We start from the raw sequence: 22,020 nt of genomic DNA, 5'->3' as shown, positions 1-22,020 counted from the left end.
TTTTTAAAAGAGACCTTCAAATTTACTACCAGTCCCCAGACCCAAGACTGTCATAGAGAACACCATCCAGAACATAAGATCACCACACCACAACCATAAAACATACTGTCTAAGGAAGGACAAAAAAAATTATGGCCTGTAGTGTGACCCACCTACCCCCCCCCCACAAGACCTGGTAGAGTTTTTCTCAACAACCACCTTTCTTGTTTACTATAGTAACTAGAAGAAAATAGACCATAGGGATGGCCTGAGACAGGAATTGGGTGAGTCAGGACACAGCAGTTAGGCAGATAGCTAGAAGAGAGTCCCACCCTCTTTACAAACCCAGCTGCCTGGAGGCCAGCCAGGCAACAGCCTGAGAGCATCTGTACAAACAAATCCTCCCTGAAGACAAGCAGACTCTAGCTGATGCCTTATCTTTATCCCTGAGATCACCCATACTATTATGACATATAGAGGTCAGGCCAGCACACTGTGTTCCTAGAGGATTAGCACGTGTCATCCTAGTGTGGTGCTGTATGTCTTCAAGTCATCATGAACTTCTCTAATACAGAACTATAGCATTCCTACTATGCTGTTGACATATATTTTAATCTGTTTCGTTTGGGTTCTTATACCTATCACCCTTCTCCATCCCCGTCCCTTCCAACACCCCAATACCAGGTAGGAGAGACAGAAGATTAGAGGGGTAAGGAGGTGTGGGTGTCTTTAAAGTACCTCCTGCTGATTAGGGTCATTGGGTTCCTTGGGGCAAGTCCAATCTTCATAGTCAGGATCTCTCCAACTTCTTGTAAAGCTGCAACAAAAGCACCCAGGATCAACAGGAGGAAGCAACAGCCACTTTCTTCTTCTTCCAAATCCCCTTCTCTCTCTGGGCCTTGTAATTTATTCCCACTCCAGAGTCCCAAGAATTAAACTATCAGTGGCTGGAGAGATGGCTTAGTGGTTGAGACCACTGACTGTTCTTCCAGAGGACCTGGGTTCAATTCCCAGCACCCACATGGCAGCTGAGGATCTGACAGGCTTACACAGGCATACATGCGGGCAAAACACCAATGCACATAAAATAAATAATTAAAAAAGAAAAAAAACAATCTGCAGTTGGCAAAGATCCCTGCTAGTTCATGAGACAATCATAGTTAATGCCTATGGACAAACTGAAGCAGCCCCATATCTCACACCTAGGATAAAAACAAAAACATGTTTGCATAGTATAACTTTTTTTAAAAAAGAAACCAAAACTCTCCTTACACTATGTGGCAGGAAGTGGTCAGGATGCTGGGATAGAAGCTGAAATAAAATAAGGATCCCAGAGTTGGTGTTCTAACTAGAGAGACAGACAAGAACGCAACACCATCAGCCTCAGTTTCTGCCATGAAGAAAATTTAGTTAGCCATTAGGAGGTGGCAGGGAATCATATTTCAGCTATAGCAGTAAGAGAGTACCCAGTAATGTATTGCTTGAACAGAGAGATGAACGAGAAGACCCAATCATGCTTACTACAGAGGAAGAATAGACCAGGGACAGGTATCAAAACACCCAGAAGGAGAGCCTAGACATGAAACTGTTGGGGAACAGAAGGATGGTAAAGCAATATACTACATAAGGGGAAGAATGGAACAGAGGGTGAGAGGTAAATGGAGGCTTGATCAAGTAGGACCTCCTAGACCCAGGAGTAACTTTGGATATATTTTCTTATCTAAATAAGGACTGGAAGGTTTAAGGCCTTTTAACATGTAAGGTGAATAGGAAGCTTGTTAACAAGGTAGGGAGAATAGGGTAATAAATCTCCTTAATCTTGTCACTTGAAGTCAGCATTTAGCCACATTTTACTGGTATCACTTGTCCTAGCTAGTCTATCCTGTATATCTCATCTAAAAATATGGTCAATACATTTTAAAGCCTATTTCCCTATATAAAGATAAAGCTATTATCACACCTAACGAAATAAACCATTTCTCCATATAGCACGCTATCCTTAGTTGAGTTATTATGATTGCCTTCTAAATATTTTTCTAGCTAGTTTATGATGTCGTATAAACTGTTTATCTATCACTGTCCATTTTTCACTCCTCTTTGTTCATATTGGTGATTTCTTGGGGGAGGGGGAAAACCTACATCATTGTCCTATGAAAGCAAGCCCTACATCCTGATTTGTCTGTTTGCCTCCTTGTGATGTATTTTAACTTGTTTGTGTATTTTCCCTACTTCCTGTAAAATAGAAGTCAGCCTGAGACTTGTATAGACTTGGGTTCAACTTTGGAGGCACAGAGCTATCTCACTTTTAGATAGTCTAAGATTTTGATTGGTAGTGCAGATGGTGATAGTGTGACCCTGTCTTTCTTTCTTCCCTTCTGGTTTCTTTCTTTCTTTCTTTCTTTCTTTTCTTTTTCTTTTCTTTTTTTTTTTTTTTTTAGACAAGGTCTCATGTCTCCCAGACTAGATTTGAACTTGCTATAAGGCTGACGATGATCTCAAACTCCCAATGTTTCCACCTCAGCCTCCCAAGTGGATTACAGGTGTGAGCCATCATGCCACACTAAATCTTTTCATTGCAACATTCCACAGGAACCTTTCACCTCATGGTTTTTGCTGTCACTGATGACGAGCATGCATTGTGTGACACTATTGCCTCTTCAGAGATTGTACAATACTGTTTTTCTATTTCTGTCATTCTCTCCACACTTATTAGCTGATATAGTATAATATATTCAGAAAAGTCCTATTTCCAACAATAAGCCCTCTACCTTAGTGTGAAGATGTGTGTATATTCATTGCATATTCATAGGAATTTGTTCATATACATATATGAACATGGCATATATATAAATGCCAATCATACATATGAATATATGAATATGCACATACTCCAGTTTAATTCTTCTTTGCACAAAATGTAACCTTTGTATGGTAGGGGTTTTAATACCAACATGTCCTAGAGTGCTGAGAATAGTGGTGCCAACCCATAATCTCAGAAGTACTCAAGAAGCTGAGACAGGAGGAGCGCAAGTTCAAGTGCAATCTGAGCTACACAGCAAGACCTTGTTTCAAAAACTAAAACAAGAAAAAAATGTCCTGGGAATATCTTCACACCACCATTCAGAAACCATCCTCACCCCTGGAGAGATTTTTGAGCAGTAAAACGGCCAAAACTGACACAGAGTTTGCAAGCCTTCCTCTAGCTGCTTGTAGAAAACAAAACCGAAGGAGATAAGTACCAAAGCAGAAAAACTACTACAGTGGTTTAGAGAGATGTGAGAACAGCAGCCAGCTTAGCTCATATCGTGCAGATAAGAAAGACCATAAAGAGAGGGCCCAGCCCTAGGGCAGAGCTACCACTCAGATGGGAGACAAATACATCTCTATATCTCTATCTTATTTAAAGGAGCTGTTACATGTGCTTAACCTACATTTTCACACAAATCATTCTACCAAATGTGCTCATTCAAATGTGTTCATATCACTGAAACTAGAGGGAGTCAAGACAAGTGGCTTTTTTTGTTCTCATTTTCGTGTGTGTGTGTGTGTGTGTGTGTGTGTGTGTGTGTGTGTGTGTGTGTGTTTCTCTGTATATGACACAGGTATATAGGCATATATGGAGACCAGCAGTCAACATCAGGCAGTGTCTTCCTGTATTGCTCTCTGTAAAGGTGTAATAGTAGAACCCATTTGCTGCCAAGGCCAAGATACTTTAAATGGCTCTGCTTCACAGGTGTAGACAGGCACCCTATTGAGAGCCCCGCTGTGAATCCCTAGCTTACTGATTTCCAGGTGCCAGACTCTCTCATCTGGGAAGTGAGTGTACATTAAAATGGGTATTAGTTCCAGACTTTTCCCTTCCTCCCATCTGGGAATAAGAGGGGCTGGCTGCATGCTTCTGCTGGGAAACCTCCCCCATCCTCAAAAAGCTATTAAAAAAAAGACCCCATTTCCACAACATAGGTTCTGATTCCTCTCTTCAGAGACCTCACCATGCTGTCTGTCTCTCCTACTGGGGCCTGTCCCCTCCTTGGAACTGCCACCATGCTGTTGTCTCTGTTCACAGTGCTAATAACTTCACTAATAAACACCTTACTCCTCAGCAATCAGTTTCTGGGTCCTTAAGACAGCCCTTAGCCAGGCAATCTTCTGAAAGTTTTCACTTTCCACCATATTTATTTATTTATTAGAGGTATTTTTGTTGTGTGTTTTTCTTTTTGACTTGTTTTAACTTTTACATATGCATTTATATTATTACACATATACACAATGAACTACATATACCTAATTTTTCATGTTGTGTGTTTTTCAAGACAGGGTTTCTCTGTGTAGCCTTGGCTGTCCTGGAACTCACTCTGTAGACCAGGCTGGCCTCGAACTCACAGAGATCCACCTGCCTCTGCCTCCTTGAGTGCTAGGACTAAAGGCTTGTGCCACTATACCTGGCTCCACCTTATTTTTAAAGACATCACTTCTTACTGAGCCTGGAGTTCACCAATGAGCTAGGCTGCTTGACCAGCAAGCCTCCAGTCTTTATCCTGTCTTCACTTTCTGACACTGGGATCAGAGGTACACACTGCCACTCCCAGCCTTTTACATGGATTCTGGACATCTGAACTCAGAACCTCAGGCTTGCATAGCAAGCCGCCTATCCACTAAGCCATTTCCCCAGCCCAGTGACTGGCTTCTAACCTGAGCTGGTTATGTGAAAGAAGAGGTACTCCAAGTTGAGAAACAACATAGGGGAGGCTCAAAGACTGTAAAACGCAGCTTTTGCCTCATTAACATTAGGTCCTGGAAATGAGTGGGGCAAAAGAACTCCTCAAACTGTTAAATAGTAGGGAAAGGAGGAGAACCAGAGACTGGAGGCCAGAACAGAAACCCCATCCCTGGCCTTTGCATCTACTCAGGCAGTATTCACTGATGACTCAAGATAACTTATGTCCTCACCAACTGGCTGAGTAATCACCTGTTGTGACATTCAACGTCTTACTGCTTATTTGTTGCTCAGTAGACTCTGACCACAGTGGGTCACTTACTGCTCCATGAACAAGTGGTACATGCTCTTACCTCAGGGTCTTTATTGCTGCTGTCTTCTCCGTCAGTGCTGCCACTTCTTCCAGATAGTCACATGTCTTCCCTGACCAACCTATCTAAAATTGCAACTCATTCTCCATCCTGATCAGTCTGACTGAGCTTACCCCACAGTCCACAATACCACTTGGGTTTACCACATTACATTGTACATGTTGTACTGTATATGTCTATTAGTTGCTGTCCTCCCTCTCTAGAGTGTTTTGTCTATGTCCCTTCTGCAGCCACAGTACTTGGTGTACTATGAAGCACAGCACAGGTATCACAGTCAACACTTGAATATTTGTTGGGCAGATAAATGAGATACAAAATATCTTGTACTCAAGTCCTTGAACTCAAACTTTTCTTTTCTCCTCTTTTTTATTTATTTTTTATAATTTATGCCGATTACACCTCACTTCTATCTTCCCATTCCCCCCACCCTCCCTCTTCTGCCCTATCCCCCTCTCCTAGACCTCTGACAGAAGAGGACCTCCTCCCCCACCATATGGCCACAGCCAATCAGGTCGCATCCAGATAGCCTGCTTCACCTTCCTCTGAGTGCCACTGGGCCTCTCTACTAAGGGGAAGTGATCAGATTGGGGCCATCAGAGTTCATGTCAGAGTCAGTCCCCACTCTCCCCACAACCGTGTAGAATGAGCTGTCCATTGGCTAGATCTGAACATGGGATCTAGGTTTGTAGCATGCATTGGTTGGTACAGCAGTTTGTGCAGGTCCCCTGGGTCTAGATCCGCCAACCTTGATGATCTCCTTGTGGGACTTCTGAACCCTCTGGGTATTCGATCCCCCATTCTTCCATGCCATTCTCACCTGGAGTCCAGGAGTGAGTCCCAGCATCTGTCCTGACCCCGCACAGGGTGGAGACTCTCAGAGGACATCTATGTTGGGTTAATATCCACTTATAAGTGAGTATATACCGTGTGTGTCTTTCTGGTTGTGGATTATCTCACTCAGGATGGTCATTTCTAGTTCCATCCGTTTGCCTGCAAATTTCAAGGTTTCCTTGTTTTTAATAGCTGAGGAGTATTCCATGGTGTAAATGTACCACAGTTTTTTTTTTATCCATTCTTTGACTGAGGGACATCTAAGTTGTTTCCAGATTCTGGCTATTACGAATAAGGCTGCTATGAACATAGTTATCAGATGGCTGTGAAACACATAAAGAGATGCTCAATGTCCTTAGTCATTAGGGAAATGCAAATCAAAACGACTCTGATATTCTATCTTATACCCATCAGAATGACTAAAATAAAAAACTCAAGTGACAGCACATGCTAGTGAAGATGTGGAAAAAGTGGCACACTCCTCCATTGCTGGTGGGAGTGCAAACTTGTACAACCAGTTTGAAAATCAATCTGGCACTTTCTCAGAAATTTGGGAATAGTTCTACCTCCAGATCCAGCTCTACCACTCCTGGGCATATGCCTGAAAGATGCTCCACCACACAACAAGGACACTTGCTCAACTATGTTCATAGCAAACTTATTCATACTTCTTTTCAACAAGTCTTAGCTAGAGAAGCTATGAAGCATCAAGCGTGATGAGGCGGGGGAGATGACAGAAGTTCAGTTCTGACTTCCACCCTCAAATCAAGAGGGAGGTACTTCCAAGGGAAGGAGGAAGCTTAGCTCCAGGCTATTTGCAGACTGAGAAGCCCCCAGGTCAACATATGTGGAGATTAACCTTCTGTTTTTCAGCACCCCCTCTCGCCTAAAGTAATCATATTTTAGACGAAAACCAGAAATTCAAACCTTAGAAAGAAAAATGTTTAAAAACGTCATCATATCAAAGAGTGAGAGAAAGGGTTTATGAAATGCATGTACATATAAGCAACACCAAATTAGAATAAGTAAGGGGGTTGTCTGTGTGTGTGTGACTGTGTGTCTGTGTGTCTGTGTGTCTGTGTCTGTGTCTCTCTGTGTGTAAAACAATAATGATTAAAGAATTAGTTGTCGGCACAGGAAGAATTGGTTGGATGAGGTGCAGGTGATGAAGAGGTAGAAATGATGTCAATATAATACTAAAAATTAAATTTAAAAAGAAAAAGGTAATGGTTGATAAATTAACAACAAATTAAAATTAAGAACCCAGAGCAGGGAGTCTTATAGAAGAGTTGGGGGATAGAAGGACCTGGAGGGGACAGGAGCTCCACAAGGAGACCAACTGAGCCAACAAATCTGGGTCCAGGGGAGCTGGCAGAGACTGATGCAGCAATCAAGGATTATGCATGGAGAGGACTTTGGCCCCCTGTTCAGATGTAGCACTATTGGGTCATTTGAAGTGTGTTCCTGAAAGGGATGGATGGATATTGAGAATCTGGCTCCTTCCTGTCTGTCTCTCTTGCTTCTCAGCTGTCTCCTCTGCCACACCATCCCACCATGACATGATGTTCTACAAAGGTTCCAAAAATGAGCATTGAGTCATCTGAAACCACAAGCAAACATAAAGCTTTCATCTCTATTAGCTGGTTATCTCAGATATTTTGACACAGTGACATAAACATGAGTAACACACTGAGTTCAATAGTGATTTGACTTTCAGTCTTTCAACTTTGACACTGCAAAATAACGTATATTAACTAAAAACCATATTTTGAATTTTGACTCTTTCCCCAGGTCAGGGATTCTCTTTTGTGATACTTAACAGTGGCAGTGAGTCACACAATCAAGAGGGAAAAAACAAATATGCTACAGTACGCTGTGTTGCTAGATTATCATGCTTGGCAGATCAAGGATATCAAATTTATTTTCAACTTACAGTATGTTTTAAAGTGAGTCTATCAGGATGTAAAACAATCATACGTCAAAAAGTGTCTATACCAAATGAAGGCAAACTTAATGTCTTTTGTTCAGAAGACTTACGTATATATGAGATAAAATTACAAATACAGAACAATAGACAAACAGCAATATAGTGGTTGCTCATGGTGCACAGGGAAAGAAGATGAGGTCAGAGCATAATAAGTGCATTGGAAGTTACTAGTACTGTCATTTTTATTTCTTTTGGTTTTGTTTTACAGTACTGGGGACCAAACCAAGGGCCTTGGATATATGTTCACTTATTTTTCTTTCAACCCTTTATATGTATTATGCATTCCATAAAAGCACAAATAACATTTTTTAAAAAGAGAGGAACGTGAGCGGATTTTTAGAGGCTGATACACTATCTCCAAAAGAAGGTGGGTAGGAGGTTCTGGAAGGCCATGCTGATGTCCGCTAGTCCACTTTGTCCCATGGCAGAGCTCACTGGTATTGGCTGGATTATCAGGACTTATTCAGGCACGGCTGTGCTTCCCTGGCAGCCATTCCTCATTGCTCACAAATCAGTCTTGGGGCAAATCTGTAGCTCTGTTTTGTTTAGAAAGCATGCTTATAATTTTAAAAAAAATTAGAAGTGCTTCTAAAAAATAAGACATGCATACATATGTACATATGTGCGAACATTTGTGTGTACATAAAAAGAGACAAAATAAATATGCATAATATTAGCAAGTACTGAATTTAGGTAGCTGGTGAAATGCAGGCATTCCTCATATTATTCTTTTCTTTTCCTTGTATTTTAATTTTTTTTTTTTGAAGAAAAAGCTAGAAGACCTATGGAGGCATCTCTCTGGGGCATCACACTACTATCATTTCTTATTATGCCTGTCAGCTGATTCCTTCATTTCTAGTGCCCCTGGTTCCTAAAGACATTTGTGTTTGTCACCTCTGGCTTAGCTAGTAGGACTAGACTCCTACATTTTCCTGTCTCCTGCATGTAAACAAATCCTAGTGTTGGGCCATGGCAATGTTTCTTTCATTCCCATTAGCTGACTAATCCATACACAAAGTTTATATTTTAGAATAGATCAAGGACAATTAAAGATGATATAATTTCCCAGGACCCGACAGTGGCAGGCAACCACTCCCTCCCAGTAGCTACAGTGACCACGGAAGGTATACTGTATCTTTAATATGAAGGTGGACCTTGGAAGAGTCCAACCTTGCCAACTAACTTCTCCCACCAGTTAGATATGTGTTTTTTATTATTGTTTATGACTTGTTACCTCTCTAGAACCAGTACTGAAAAGGCTGAGAAACTAAGCTCCTTTAGAAACACCAATGGCCAGTGTAGAGTAAACCATTGTATCAAGGATCTGATGAACCCAGTGGTCACAGGCAGCACCTCCAAGGAGTCCCTTGAAGGTGCTGAGGTACCAGAAAGTTTGTAGCTAATAAGTTTCCCCTTTCAGCTGAGTGGCTTTTAGTCCCTTACTGTCTAATCATCTTAGACAGGTCTGAAGCAAGTTTCCCAGTTATCAGTTACCTGGTCGCATTCTGTGATAACAAGTTCATTCTTTGCAATCTGTAGTTTTCACTCTTGCAGCTGTCATGCTGCAATGACAGAATTCTCAGCCCTTGCCACCTCCAGCCTGGCTATTTCCCACACACCATCTAAAGTGAATTCCTCCAAAAGGCTTAGTGAAGTCTGCAGTCTGCCAGAGATAGATTAACATGAAAAACAAGTTGAGATCAGCCAGTGAGACCACACTGGCCAACATGCCAAGGCAAGCGAGGAAATGGTGACATTTCTATCTGATTGTTTCCAGTCAGAGAGAAGGGAGGAGAAGAGAAGAGAAGAGAAGAGAAGAGAAGAGAAGAGAAGAGAAGAGAAGAGAAGAGAAGAGAGGAGACATTAAGTTACTTTGCTCTTCTGAGCTCTAGTAACCTTTACCTGGACCAGTGTAGTTTCTACTGACTTTGTCACTTTTGGGTATGGCTTTGGCTTTTGCTTTATTCTCAGCCTCTCTGTTGACTTTTTTTTTTCTGGCCTTACAGCTTCAACCTGTTTTTTGGTATCTAGATCTCCACATGACTAGGCATTGGCTCAGGAGAATGTTAACATTTGTCCATCCTCCCCTGTGACCTATTTTTGCTGGGTTCTGCCCACATGCTATTTTGACAGAACTCACTTGCACATTTGACACTGCTCTGATCAATCCTTAGAGGCTGGGGACTGGAAACCAGACAAATAAGAGTTCTACTTCCTAAGCTAGTGCACCAGAAAGAAACCTTCAGCCTTTGGAAGAAAACATTAAGGTAATAAATACTAGCTAAGGAGTGGCTTTTCATGTGTACTGCTCAAGGAAGAATTCTTCCCAGAACTTTTTCAACAAACAGATGTGCATTAACAGAATCTGTAAATAGTAGCAATAGTGCAATTTGGACGAATAACATGAACCAATAAAGACAGAAAGAAAGAAGAAAGGAAGAAGAAAGGAAGGAAGGAGGGAAGGAAGGGAGGGAGGGAGGGAGGGAGGGAGGGAGGGAGGGAGGGAGGGAGGGAGGAAAGCAGGCCCATAAAATGATGAGTATGTACATTGTCAAGAGCCTGTAATCCCATCACTTGGAAAGTGTAAGCAAGAGGATCAGGTGTTCAGACCAGCCTCACCTACATAACAAGTTTGAGGCCAACCTGAGCTACATGAAGCCCTTGTCTCATAAAATCACAAAATAAGAAAAGCAGAGAGTATGTAACCAATGGAAGATTATGATTAATACTATTCAATGAGGTCACACTAATAAAAACAACAATGAAGACAAAGGATCAGTGTTCTTACTAGCAACCAGGCCTCCATATCCTCAGGTTTCCCAATCTCTTTTCACTATTATTGCATTTCCTTTTCTTCAATTCAGGGCAGCCAAGTATACTCACATACCAAAAAAGTCCCTGGATGTTCCAGATATTCTGACCATAAAAAATTGCAAACAAACAAACAAACAAACAAAACAAACATTAAAAAACCTCTCACCTTTTTAGTTCAGGTAAAACTAGATTCATTTTCTTTCTCCTTAAAGGAGACACAGATGTCTTATTCAAATTCATTCTGAGTACAGACTGACCTCAATGTCCATTACTAAAAAAATCCAATTTTTCCAAGTTTCACAGCCCACTGGACCTGGCTTGCATTTAGTTATTTTCAGGTGAATCCAAACAGCAGCACTGCCAGGTCTAGTAAGGTTGCCAGGTAATAGGTGTGTTTGGTGGGGGGACTAGGGGGACATACTTACTTGCCCAACTACTTGGAGAAGAGGGTCATGGTCTCTCTTCAAGCCCAGAGTTCTCCTTACAAGGCTATGCAACCTCCCTTTCTGGTGCCTTTGCTATACCTACACATGGCAATGGAGGCCCAGGAAAGCATCCTACTCCTGTATTATGTCTAAACTCCTACAATTCACTGGGAGAAAGGACATTGGTCATAATAAAGGAGGCATGCTGACCAGTGAGTGACCTTCACCTACCTTTAAAGTACCGAGAAATCTGGCTAGAGTTTGGAAGGTACTTATCTAAAAGTTAGTGCTTCTGAGGAGACATGGTAGCCCACACCTGTAATTTCAGCAGTTAGGAGTGGAGGCTTACAGGATCAGGGTAAGTCTAAGGCCAGCCTGGGACACATAAGAGTTTGTCTCAAAGGAAACAAATCGGGCTAGATGGATGGATCAGAGGTTAAGACCTCACACAGCTCTTTAAGCAGGGCACTCATAACGGCCTGCAACTGCCAGCTCCAGTAAAACCAATGCCTCCTTCTGGCCTCCTTACACACCTGCAGTCACACTCACATACCCACACACAAATACATGCATATACATGTAATTAAAATAAGAGGATTTTTTTTAAAAATGAAACAAAAATAAATTGATAAAACCAGGTTTGGTAGTTCAAGCCTTTAGTCACAACACTCAAAAGGCAGAGGCAAGCAAATCTCCATAAACTAGAGGCTAGCCAGGTCTACATAGCAAGTTCTAGGACAAGAAGGGCTACATAGTGAGTCTTTGTCCCAAAATTAATTAACCCATTAAGAAAAATGAATTGTGGCATGACCATACAATGGAAATCATGTATGATGCTATAATGGCATGAAAAAAATATCACAGGATACCATTTCATACAAAGCAGTTTACAAAATGGAATATGAGATATGGCTCAATGTTAAATAATTATATTAAATAACCAACATTGAACTTTTTGGCTGTTCTTTCATGTATTGAACCTTTAATATGAGCATATATATGAGCAAGGGCCTGAGCCAAGTATTCTGCATTAATTCTTGTATATAAATGATAATCCTGTAATATGGGTCAATATTTAATCTTTTTACAGATGATGGAGTGGAGGCACTAAGCAGTTAAGCCACTTACTTAAGTGGAATCTCAGATACACAACTTGATGTGTTGGACTCATGAATCCAAACTCAACAATAATTTTATATCTATGACCACATTTGTATAGGAAATATGCTCCATAAAAATGAACACAATCAACTGTTTGCAGTGAATAATGATTACTTGTGAATGGTGAGGTTATGTGTAGCTTTTGTTCCTGTTACACTTTCCAGAGTGCTCTGAAAATTGACTGGTTTACATGCATTATTTCCGTAATCAGAAAAATAAATAAATTTTCATTATTTCCTTTTTATGTGTATAAGTACTTTGTCTGCCTGTGTATCTCCTTACACTGTGTGCGCCTGCTGCCGATGGAGGCCAGAAGAGAGCACTGGATGCTCTGTAACTAGAGCTACAAATGGTTGAGAGTCCCCACATGGGGCAAGGAGCCATTGTTCACAACTTGTAGGAAGTACACAGCTGAGGCATGGGGGAGTAACTTCATTAATACAGAGCATTGTCTAAAATTAATAAATAGTATTTTGCACATATATTGTTTCAAATGGGTGCAAATACCATCATAATAGATGCACATAGCAGTTTCAGTGTGTCATATCATTATTCAATTGATATTAAAACACAACTATTATTAAGTAGAGGTTCAGGAAAATACCAATGTAAGGTGTGGGATCTGGCATGAAATGGAATACACACACACACACACACACACACACACACACACACACACACACACACGGAGAGAGAGAGAGAGAGAGAGAGAGAGAGAGAGAGAGAGAGAGAGAGAGAGAGTTACACTGGCAAATAAAAGGCAGTCCTTATCCCTTTAGATATATAGAATCTTCAGGTGGGAAAAGTGAAACAACACACACCACAACCAAACATGATATAAGGTATCTAAAATTACAAGGTAAGAAAAGGGAGATAAGGAATGAGTAGTTTACCTCCCTTTCAGTTTGGCTTGTAATTCGGCATCACCAAGATCTCAACATTAAGGAAATAATAAACAGAAGGAGAAACCTGTATATGAAAACAGATTTGAGAGCTCATGAGACAGCTCAGTGGGCAAAAGTGCTTACAGCATAAACCTCATGACCTGACCTAGATCCCAGGATCCTCTGACCTTCATACACACACACACACACACACACACACACACACACACACACACACACACACCCCACATACACATACACACACATACACACACCACACACATATACACACACCACACACACATATACAACACACACACACCACACACAAATACATACATATACAACACATACACACATATACAACACACACACACACACACACAACACACACACATTTAAAATAAACAGATTTGAAGCTCACACTGTAACTCCAACATTCAGGAAACATGAGAGCTCCTGCGGCCATGAGGACTGTATAGCAAGACTCCATCTCAAAACAAATTGGACTTGAACTCTTCAGAAGTGCCACCATCAAGAAAGACAAGGGAAGACCATGGGCGTGTGGAGACTAGGAAGACAATGACGAGGTGAAATGTGGAATCTTAATGGCATCCTGGAACAAAAAAATGGACGCCAGTGAAAAAGCAGGCCCAATTCAAGTAAAACCTAGAACTCAGGTGACAGAGCTTCTCTAATATGCAATGTTTACTTCACATGCTAAGCAGCAGGGAGGGAAGGCTGGGTGAAGGATGTAGGGAGCGCTCTGTACTGTTTTGCAACTCCCTTACAAATCTATATTCCAGAGTAGAAGGTTAAAAAGAGGAAGACTTATATTTTGAATGGTCAAAAATAAATCATAATGACTAGGGAACTATATCTGGAGAGGTAACCCATAGAAAATCATAAGATGACTCTAGGGTTTCAGATAATGCTTACTTGGAGAGGAGAAAGGAGATTAGGGTGGGAATAGGGCACATGGAGACAGTGTGGGCTAAGTAGAAAGTTCTATGTCTTTACCTAGGGTGGCTACCAGGTGTTCTCTGATAATTATTTATTTATTTATTTATTTATTTTGGGTTTTTTGAGACAGGGTTTCTCTGTGTTAGCCTTGGCTGTCCTGGACTCACTTTGTAGACCAGGATGGCCTCGAACTCACAGCGATCCGCCTGCTTCTGCCTCCCAAGTGCTGGGATTAAAGGTGTGCGCCACCATGCATGGCACTGATAATAATTTATTAAGCCATACATTTATTTAAATGATTTTTGTATCTGGGTTCTATTTACAGTGAGAAAGCGAGAGTGCAACTGAAATAGAGACTTAAATGTCACGATATTCAAATATAATCAGTGAATCTTTTTTAGAATTAAAAAGACATTTGCCTATGTATTAAATATTAGATATTGTTAGAGAAGTTTTACATTTGTTAAGGATGACAGTGGTAGTGATATTGTGGAAGAAAACACCTGCAGTTTTATATCTCCAAAATTAAGGATTTAGTGGTAAAATAGCACTCTACAATACTCCTCCCAAATAAGCAGACAAATGAACAAGTATGCCAAAATGTTCATAGTTGTTTTGTTTTTGTTGTTTTTCCAGTGCTTGGGTTCAACTAGTTAATGATAATATAAAATGAAAATGTTCTTCCAGTCTTTATTTTTTGTGTACATGTAGAAAAAGTGTGAGGCTGGGTAGCCTCTTATCACACTGCTTGAGGGCAATAGACACCCAATTCCAGGTGTCCCTCACGCTCCAGCCCCCAGAATATTCTTCTCACTGTCATCTCCTTCAGTTTACACCCCTGTGGTCTCTGAATGGCCCGTGAGAGAAGTTCCCTTCTCTGGATAGCTGCCATTTAGATAGTCATGTTCTCCTTTCTTCATCCTGATGTCCCCATAGTCACAGGAAAGAGTCAAAGGGTAGTGGGTGGGGCCATCCCTGTGGGGGCAGTCCCCAGTGCTATTGAACAGGCCTCTTCAGTGGGTGGGGGGAGGGAGTTATGGAAAAGAGGGGAAAGGGCAAGTGTCAACTCTTCATAGTCTCAGGCGTTCACTATCCAGTGAGCTTCCAGAGGCTGGTGGCACCATTCATTGGAACAGGCTCTAGGACCTTTACCTCCCTCAGGCTCCTGAGCATCATGCCTTGCTCTAAGAAGTCTGATTACTTACAGAAGCTGTGCCTTCTGCAGTGGCTCTTCGGCTACCTTACCATCTGTGAGTACTGAACCAAGAGTGCACAGCAAGAAGCCAACTCAAGAAGGCAGGGCCAGACCTGAGTGATGGTTTTATGGTCTTGGGAAGTCTAATTCTTGGCCTTTTGATCAATTTAGATAGTACTAGAGAGCCATGCAGTGGATTCTTGAGTGCTATGTATCCTGAATGAAAAGGAAGAGGTGTTTTTAATAGCTGAGCAGCCTGTGGAGGTTTTGCTTCTTTGTTGTCTTGATTGTCTTTGTTGTGTTCCTGATGGCTTGGCTGGATTTCATGAGACAAGTTCACGGTTGGCACGGTCTCTTAACTCATTATCCTCTTGTCTCAGCCTCCTGAATGCTAGACTGATAGGTGTATGCCAGCATACTCAGCTACATAGCCAATGCTTGAGCCATAGAGTTTTCCACTCTGAGAGTGGGGTGGTAGTGTGGAGTGAAAGAAAGACGGTCGAAGGGATGTTGAATGGGCAAGAGGGAAAGAACAGTGGGTAGGGTAGGACACACTACAGGACTGGAGATGTCGCATGGGAATGGTCAAGAGAGAGCTGGAGAGTATAAAAACAAGGAAACATAGACCCACACCCTATCACAGATTCTGAGATGACGGATAGGAAGGGAGATAGAGAGGCAGAAATGGAAAAAAACACGATAGCTTAATGTGAGCAGCAGACAAGAAGCTTGATCCAGGCACAGAGCCAAAGTACCAAGGATGGTGGCTAGACAGGGAGGCAGGGGAGCATGATGAGAGGTAGGAGGAGAAGTGAGGAATGCATATGATAGATGACAGAAAATTTTCTGAAGGGCAAATGCCAGGCCTGAGGTTGTGCTGAAGCCCAGGTTCAGAGCATGGGTAGTATGACGTGGTAGCAATAGGACTGGGCATGGCCAAACTCTGATGCCAGCACAAATTTGTTCTGGCCTACTCTTTCCTCAGTTTGGATCGCGCAGCCGTTGTTAATTTCCCTATTTTTCACCCCCTTGTGGCTGCTACCAACACTTTACTTTGGCTGGCTATTACTCCTGGACTGGAAGACTCCAAATCAAGGTAAGACTCATGAATCTAGGAGAGGGGGGAAGTTCTACCCTAGTCCAGAAGCCTGCTTGCTGCAAGGTTCCACTCACCATACCACTGTCTTTTGAGTTCTTTTCTAAGAATTCTCTTCCAAGATCTCCAAGTTACAAATGCTAGGCAGCTAGAGTCATTCTAGGATGTTCTCCTTCCCTACCTCTTGGATGTAGTCCTTTTAAGTTGCTAGGGGACCTCTGGGTGGGTGAGAGGTATGAAGTGGCAATACCGATATCATCCTCTACTGACACTTTTGTCTCAGGTGGCAGGCGTTCAACCTGGGTAAGGAACTGGAAAGTCTGGACCCACATCAGAGACTATTTCCCCGTTAGTGTAAGTATCCCTTCCCCAGTGTCCCCCTCAACACTCAAAATGCAGGTATTATACCAAATGACTCAGAGTGTCCATAAGAAAACTGAGCATCTTGGTAAAGTGTCAGCTCAGGCAAGATTACAGCACAGTATTCTGTACTTTGCTGGGACATTTTGGAAACTCTTGGCATAACCTGCCGTATGACATAAGATGAAGAAAAGTATCATTCACTTTAACAAACATGATTCAGAAACTTCCATTAGCCCCATGTTAGGGCTTCAGAAAAGTGACTACATGATTCTTCATGAGTAAGCATCTCACTTCTGATGGGGGAGAAAAGCTAAATGCATAATTAGAAGGTGGTGCAAAACACAGACGCGATTCTGATGAAGGGTGAAAAGGAAATGGTTTACATATGTGGCAGTACATGAGCAGAGCTTTCAGTGCTCATTAAAAGCTACCTAGGCAGATACTGGGGGCACTTGAAGGAGGACAACCTAAGCAAGAGGTCCAGAAATGGACTCCTCTGGGTACTCTTTAAAAGGAAATGACACAGTTCTTGTTTTGATTTTAAAAATTTATCTATTTTTAATTTGCATATGAACATTTTTCCTGCATGTACGTAAGCATGCATCATGCATTCAGTGCCCAAGGAGACTGGAAGAGTGCACTGGATCCCCTAGAAGTGCAGGGACAAGTGGTTGTGAGTAACCAAGTGGGTGCTGGGAACCCAAGTCAGGTCCTCTGCAAGTGCAGCGGGTGTTTCTAACTGCTGAGCCAGCTCTCCAGTCCGGGGCCTGTTTTCTTAGAGCAGAGCTTCCTGGCCATGACATATAACACAACATTACACAAATAAAATGAAAATGTGCATAATTCTCATGGACACAAATGACTGAAACTGTTTGAAGCCACAAGCAAGTGGCTCATCAGTTCCATTTGCCCAAGAGCTTATCCTGTCGCTCCAGGGCTGTGGCAATCAAAGCCTAGGCCTCTTGAAAGCTTCATGTGTTTTGCCTGTTAGGCAACTGTTTCAGAGAATACCCAAATCCCTGACATGTCTTCATCTTGCTGCTCCATGTGATCTTATTCCACCCTCTATGCCATTTGTTTCCATGGTTGCAGATCGTGAAGACTAAGGACCTGTCCCCTTCATGCAACTACGTCATGGGGGTCCATCCCCATGGTCTCTTGACCTTCGGTCCCTTCTGCAACTTCTGCACTGAGTCCACAGGCTTCTCGAAGACCTTTCCAGGCATCACTCCTCACTTGGCCACACTGTCGTGGTTCTTCAAGATCCCCATTGTTAGGGACTACATCATGGCCAAAGGTGCTTCTGATCATACTCACCGGAGCTTCTGGTCCATTTCACTATAGCTCTTTTTATAAAATATACCCTTTTAAGCCTCTTCTCCCACCCTGCACCATTCTTTTGTCCTGTAATCATAGTGTGGAAATCAGAGCATACATCATGGAGTTAACCTACCCAGCTTAAACTTGGCTCTGTTGCTTTCTGTAAGAACATGGGAAAATTAACTAACTTCTAGTGGACTCAGCTTCCTCACCAGAAAAATAGTGCTGAAATAGTATGGTGAGTAAATGAAAAATCGCTTAGGTATAGTATCTTATATGAGTAAAGTATTCAATATAATGTCTGGGCACAAAGTATGTGCTCAATGGATAATAGGGGTTTCTATTAATGGAAAGAAGGGGGTAGAAAGAAACCTGAATTTAGCAAGTTTTCTTTTTCTTTTATTTTCTTTTTTTTTCTTTCTTTTTTTGTTGTTGGTTGTTTTGTTTTGTTTTGAGACAGGGTCTCTCTGTGTAGCCTTGGCTATCCTGGACTCACTTAGTAGACCAGACTGGCCTCGAACTCACAGCGATCCACCTGCCTCTGCCTCCTGAGTGCTGGGATTAAAGGCGTGCGCCACCACGCCCAGCTAGAAAGTTTTCTTTATTCCGCTGAAAACCATCCCACTGTAGCTTCCATCCAGTGCTTCCTATGGGGAATCATGTTCAAGGGAAACATATTCTCTCTACTCACTGCCTTCTCTTTTCCACACTTCTGTCCTATCTCTTTGAGCTTTTCCTCCTGTGAGCCATGGGAACACAGAAGCCAATCTGTTCTCTCTGACATGCACTCCTCTCCTGCTGAGTTTGTCCTCTCTGTGCCTTGATTCTCTCTAGGACTATGTTCTGTGGGCCAGCAATCGCTTGACTACCTGCTGAGCCATGGCACTGGAAACCTCGTGGGCATTGTTGTGGGAGGAGTGGGAGAAGCCCTACAGAGCACGCCTAACACCACCACCCTCGTCCTCCAGAAGCGCAAGGGGTTTGTGCGCACAGCCCTTCGACATGGGTAGGTGTCCCCCAGCAAGAGGAGTAGGTGTCCCTCTCTGTACATGACCCTATGAATTGTACCAAGATGAGTACCATTGGAGTTTTGCCCCCTAGAAACTTATGACAGAATAGGAGAGGTGGGTGTCAAATTTTGTAAAGCTTTAAGCCATCTGCTTCCTCTCAGCAAACTGCATCCATTCCCAGGAAGTCAGGCTATGAACTCAGGTACAACGTTCAGGGCAGTTAGGCTCAGGTTAACATGTCAATCACATCCACATTGTCTGTTGATAATAAGTGCAAGACACACGACAGAACAGAGATTCTGTGTAAAGAGCTGGAGTCTGGAGTCTGATTTAAAATCCTAGCTCTATGAGGCTTGAAGTATCTGTAGTTCAGTGGTAGAGCAACTGCCCAACATGCATGAGGCTCTGGGTTCCATCCCAGCATCTGAAGATCACTACCACCACCACCACCACCATCATCATCATTATCATCATCATCATCCCTGGCTGTATGACTTACCCTGCATGCTGGGATATCATTCTAAGCGTTGGGATTTTCATCTTCCGAACACGGCTACCGATCATTGTTCCTCCTGAATGGGGTGACTGGGCTTTACAGCTCCAGTAGATCTTTAACTTGCAATCCCTTTGCCTCAGTTTCATGAATAGCTTTGATTACAGAGCTAAGCCACCAGATCCAGTGAGATATGAATGAATTCACTCATATAAAATACCTACCGTGTACTTTGCATACCATGGGTGATTGATAAATGTTAGCTGCACTGTCTTGGGAAAAGAAGCGGGGAAACGGAGCTGGTATATGGAGTAATAAGGAGCCTACCAGTTCAGTAGTCTAGCTCACCGAACACAAGGGCAATTGTCCTATTGCATACTCAGGGAGGAGGCAGATCTATCTTCAGATGACCTCACCTGAAAGGCCTATAAGTCTGGAGTATAACAGAAGAAGAACTCCGAGTTGGAGCCAGAAGACCTGGGTTCTAGTCTAGGCCCTGCTTCTGGCTGGCTGCCTGAAGGATCTTCATTCTTCTGGGCCTGGGCTCTAGTTTCCACACTGTGTCCTCAGTGTTAGTAGGAACCAATCAGGTACCACATGGCAAACTGCTGTGTTTGCTTTTTCTCACATAAGGGCTGTAAAGAGCCTGCTTTTTTTTTCCCTAGAGCACTGCTCTCGGTGGGTTCTTGTGGCTTATAGAAAAGAAACAGTGTTCTCTGCTTGAATCCCAAGGACAATACCTTATGCTTGGTCTCTGAGGGAGGGCCATTTCATAGATGTGCATCTATACATAGTGCCCACATCTTATGATTTGTCTAGCAGAAAGTTAGAATGTTCCCTGGAGCTCTTCCTAGCTCTTTTTTCCTGTCTGTATCTCTGTATTTTGCCCTTGTAATCCAGGCTGGAGATAACAATCTCATTGGTCTGGGAATTTTCAAGACAAGACATATACCAAATAAGGCACCCTGTTTAATGTAAAGAGAATGTTTTAGGTCTCTAGTATTGTATCCTAATGGAAGAGTTCCTGGCCTTGAAATCCTTCCAGCATGGTCCCCACAATACCCTGTGTCTGAGGAATGAGGGTTTCCCTACAGGGCTCATCTGGTCCCTTCCTTCACCTTTGGAGAAACTGAAGTATATGACCAGGTGCTGTTCCCTGAGGATAGCTGGATGTACAAATTCCAAAACCGTTTCCGCCAGTTCTTTGGTTTCTACTTTTGCATCTTCTATGGAGACGGCCTCTCTCAAGGATCCAAAGGTGTCCTACCATACAAGAAGCCCCTTGTCACCATAGGTGAGTGCTGCTCTCAGCCTCAGGGCCATCTAAGCTCTTTCTTCCATCCAACTGCATTGTGCCCTTCCCCCGTGAAAGAGGAGGGTGGCAGAATGGGAGAAGCTGAGAGCCCACTGAAGTAGCCAGAGTGTCTGGCCCAGGGAAGAAGAGAGTGGAAGAACTGAGGCTTCTGGCACTTCCAATCTTGTTTTGCTTGTTTGTTTTCATCTCTTTTGACAGTTGGGGAGCCTTTGCCAGTGCCCAAAATTGAAAACCCAAGCCCAGAGATGGTGGAAAAATACCATGCACTATACAAGGATGCCCTGCACAAGCTGTTCGAGCAGCATAAGGCCCAGCATGGCTTCTCTGAGAGCCAGAAGCTGCTATTCGTGTGATTGAAGAAACTGTACCTGAGAGCATCTGCGTTGGAGCGGAAACTGGGTTGCCTAGAACCAGAGAGGAAATACGGAAGAAGTTGTGTGGACAGCCGGGGAGAACACTTTAAGAGCTCCTTCTTGACCATAACCCTGGCCCTGCCCATTCCCCCCACAGGAGTTGTCCCCGAGGAGCCCCACCCAGGCATTCCTCAGAGGGAACAGCCTGTGGCCCTTTTGTCCCATACCATGAAGGATTCAAATGATGACCGGGCAGTCACCACTCTAATTTTTAAAACTCTTAATAAAACATTTAAATTAACATGTACCTTGCATACCATAATTTTGGCCAGTTTGAAGTGCAGAGTTCAGCAGGGTGTAGTATTTTTAAAGGGCTGTACAATGACCACCACGAGCTACTTTTGGGGTTCCTTCAAGCACTGCTAGAAACTCAGTACACATAGGCAGTCACTGTGCACCACTCAACACCAGGCAACCACTGATTCACCTTCTGTCTCTAAGACTTTGCCAGGCTGCACATTTCATGTAAATGAAAATATAGCGAATGTTCTTTCATGATAGGCTTCTTTCTCTCAGCATGTTTTCAAGGTTCCTCCATATTCTAGTATGTGACAGTACTCTATTCTTCATGACTGAACAACAACCTATTGTGGATGAACTGTATTTTGTGTATTCAGTCATTGTGGAAGGGCATCTTGGTTTTTTTTCCCCACTTTTTAGCTACTATGAATAGTGGCGCCACA

The 22,020-nt window shown here is 42.7% G+C and overlaps 1 protein-coding gene across 1 annotated transcript; it reads left to right on the top strand.

The window, feature by feature from the left end:
- The first annotated feature begins 15,208 nt into the window (after positions 1 to 15,208).
- Positions 15,209 to 21,584, top strand: AWAT1 (acyl-CoA wax alcohol acyltransferase 1). Its single transcript, XM_084788478.1, has 7 exons — positions 15,209 to 15,382; positions 16,313 to 16,423; positions 16,707 to 16,777; positions 17,879 to 18,083; positions 18,941 to 19,112; positions 20,704 to 20,903; positions 21,123 to 21,584. Exons 1-7 carry the CDS (start codon positions 15,307 to 15,309, stop codon positions 21,275 to 21,277), a joined length of 990 nt encoding a protein of 329 aa, XP_084644604.1. The 5' UTR covers positions 15,209 to 15,306; the 3' UTR covers positions 21,278 to 21,584.
- Positions 21,585 to 22,020: the final 436 nt, after the last annotated feature.

The sequence above is a fragment of the Acomys minous genome (genome assembly GCF_964271855.1).
Source record: "Acomys minous genome assembly, chromosome: 7".
Taxonomy (NCBI): Eukaryota; Metazoa; Chordata; class Mammalia; order Rodentia; family Muridae; genus Acomys; species Acomys minous.
The sequence above is the reverse complement of the archived record's forward strand: the minus strand, read 5'-3'. Positions and strand labels throughout refer to the sequence as shown.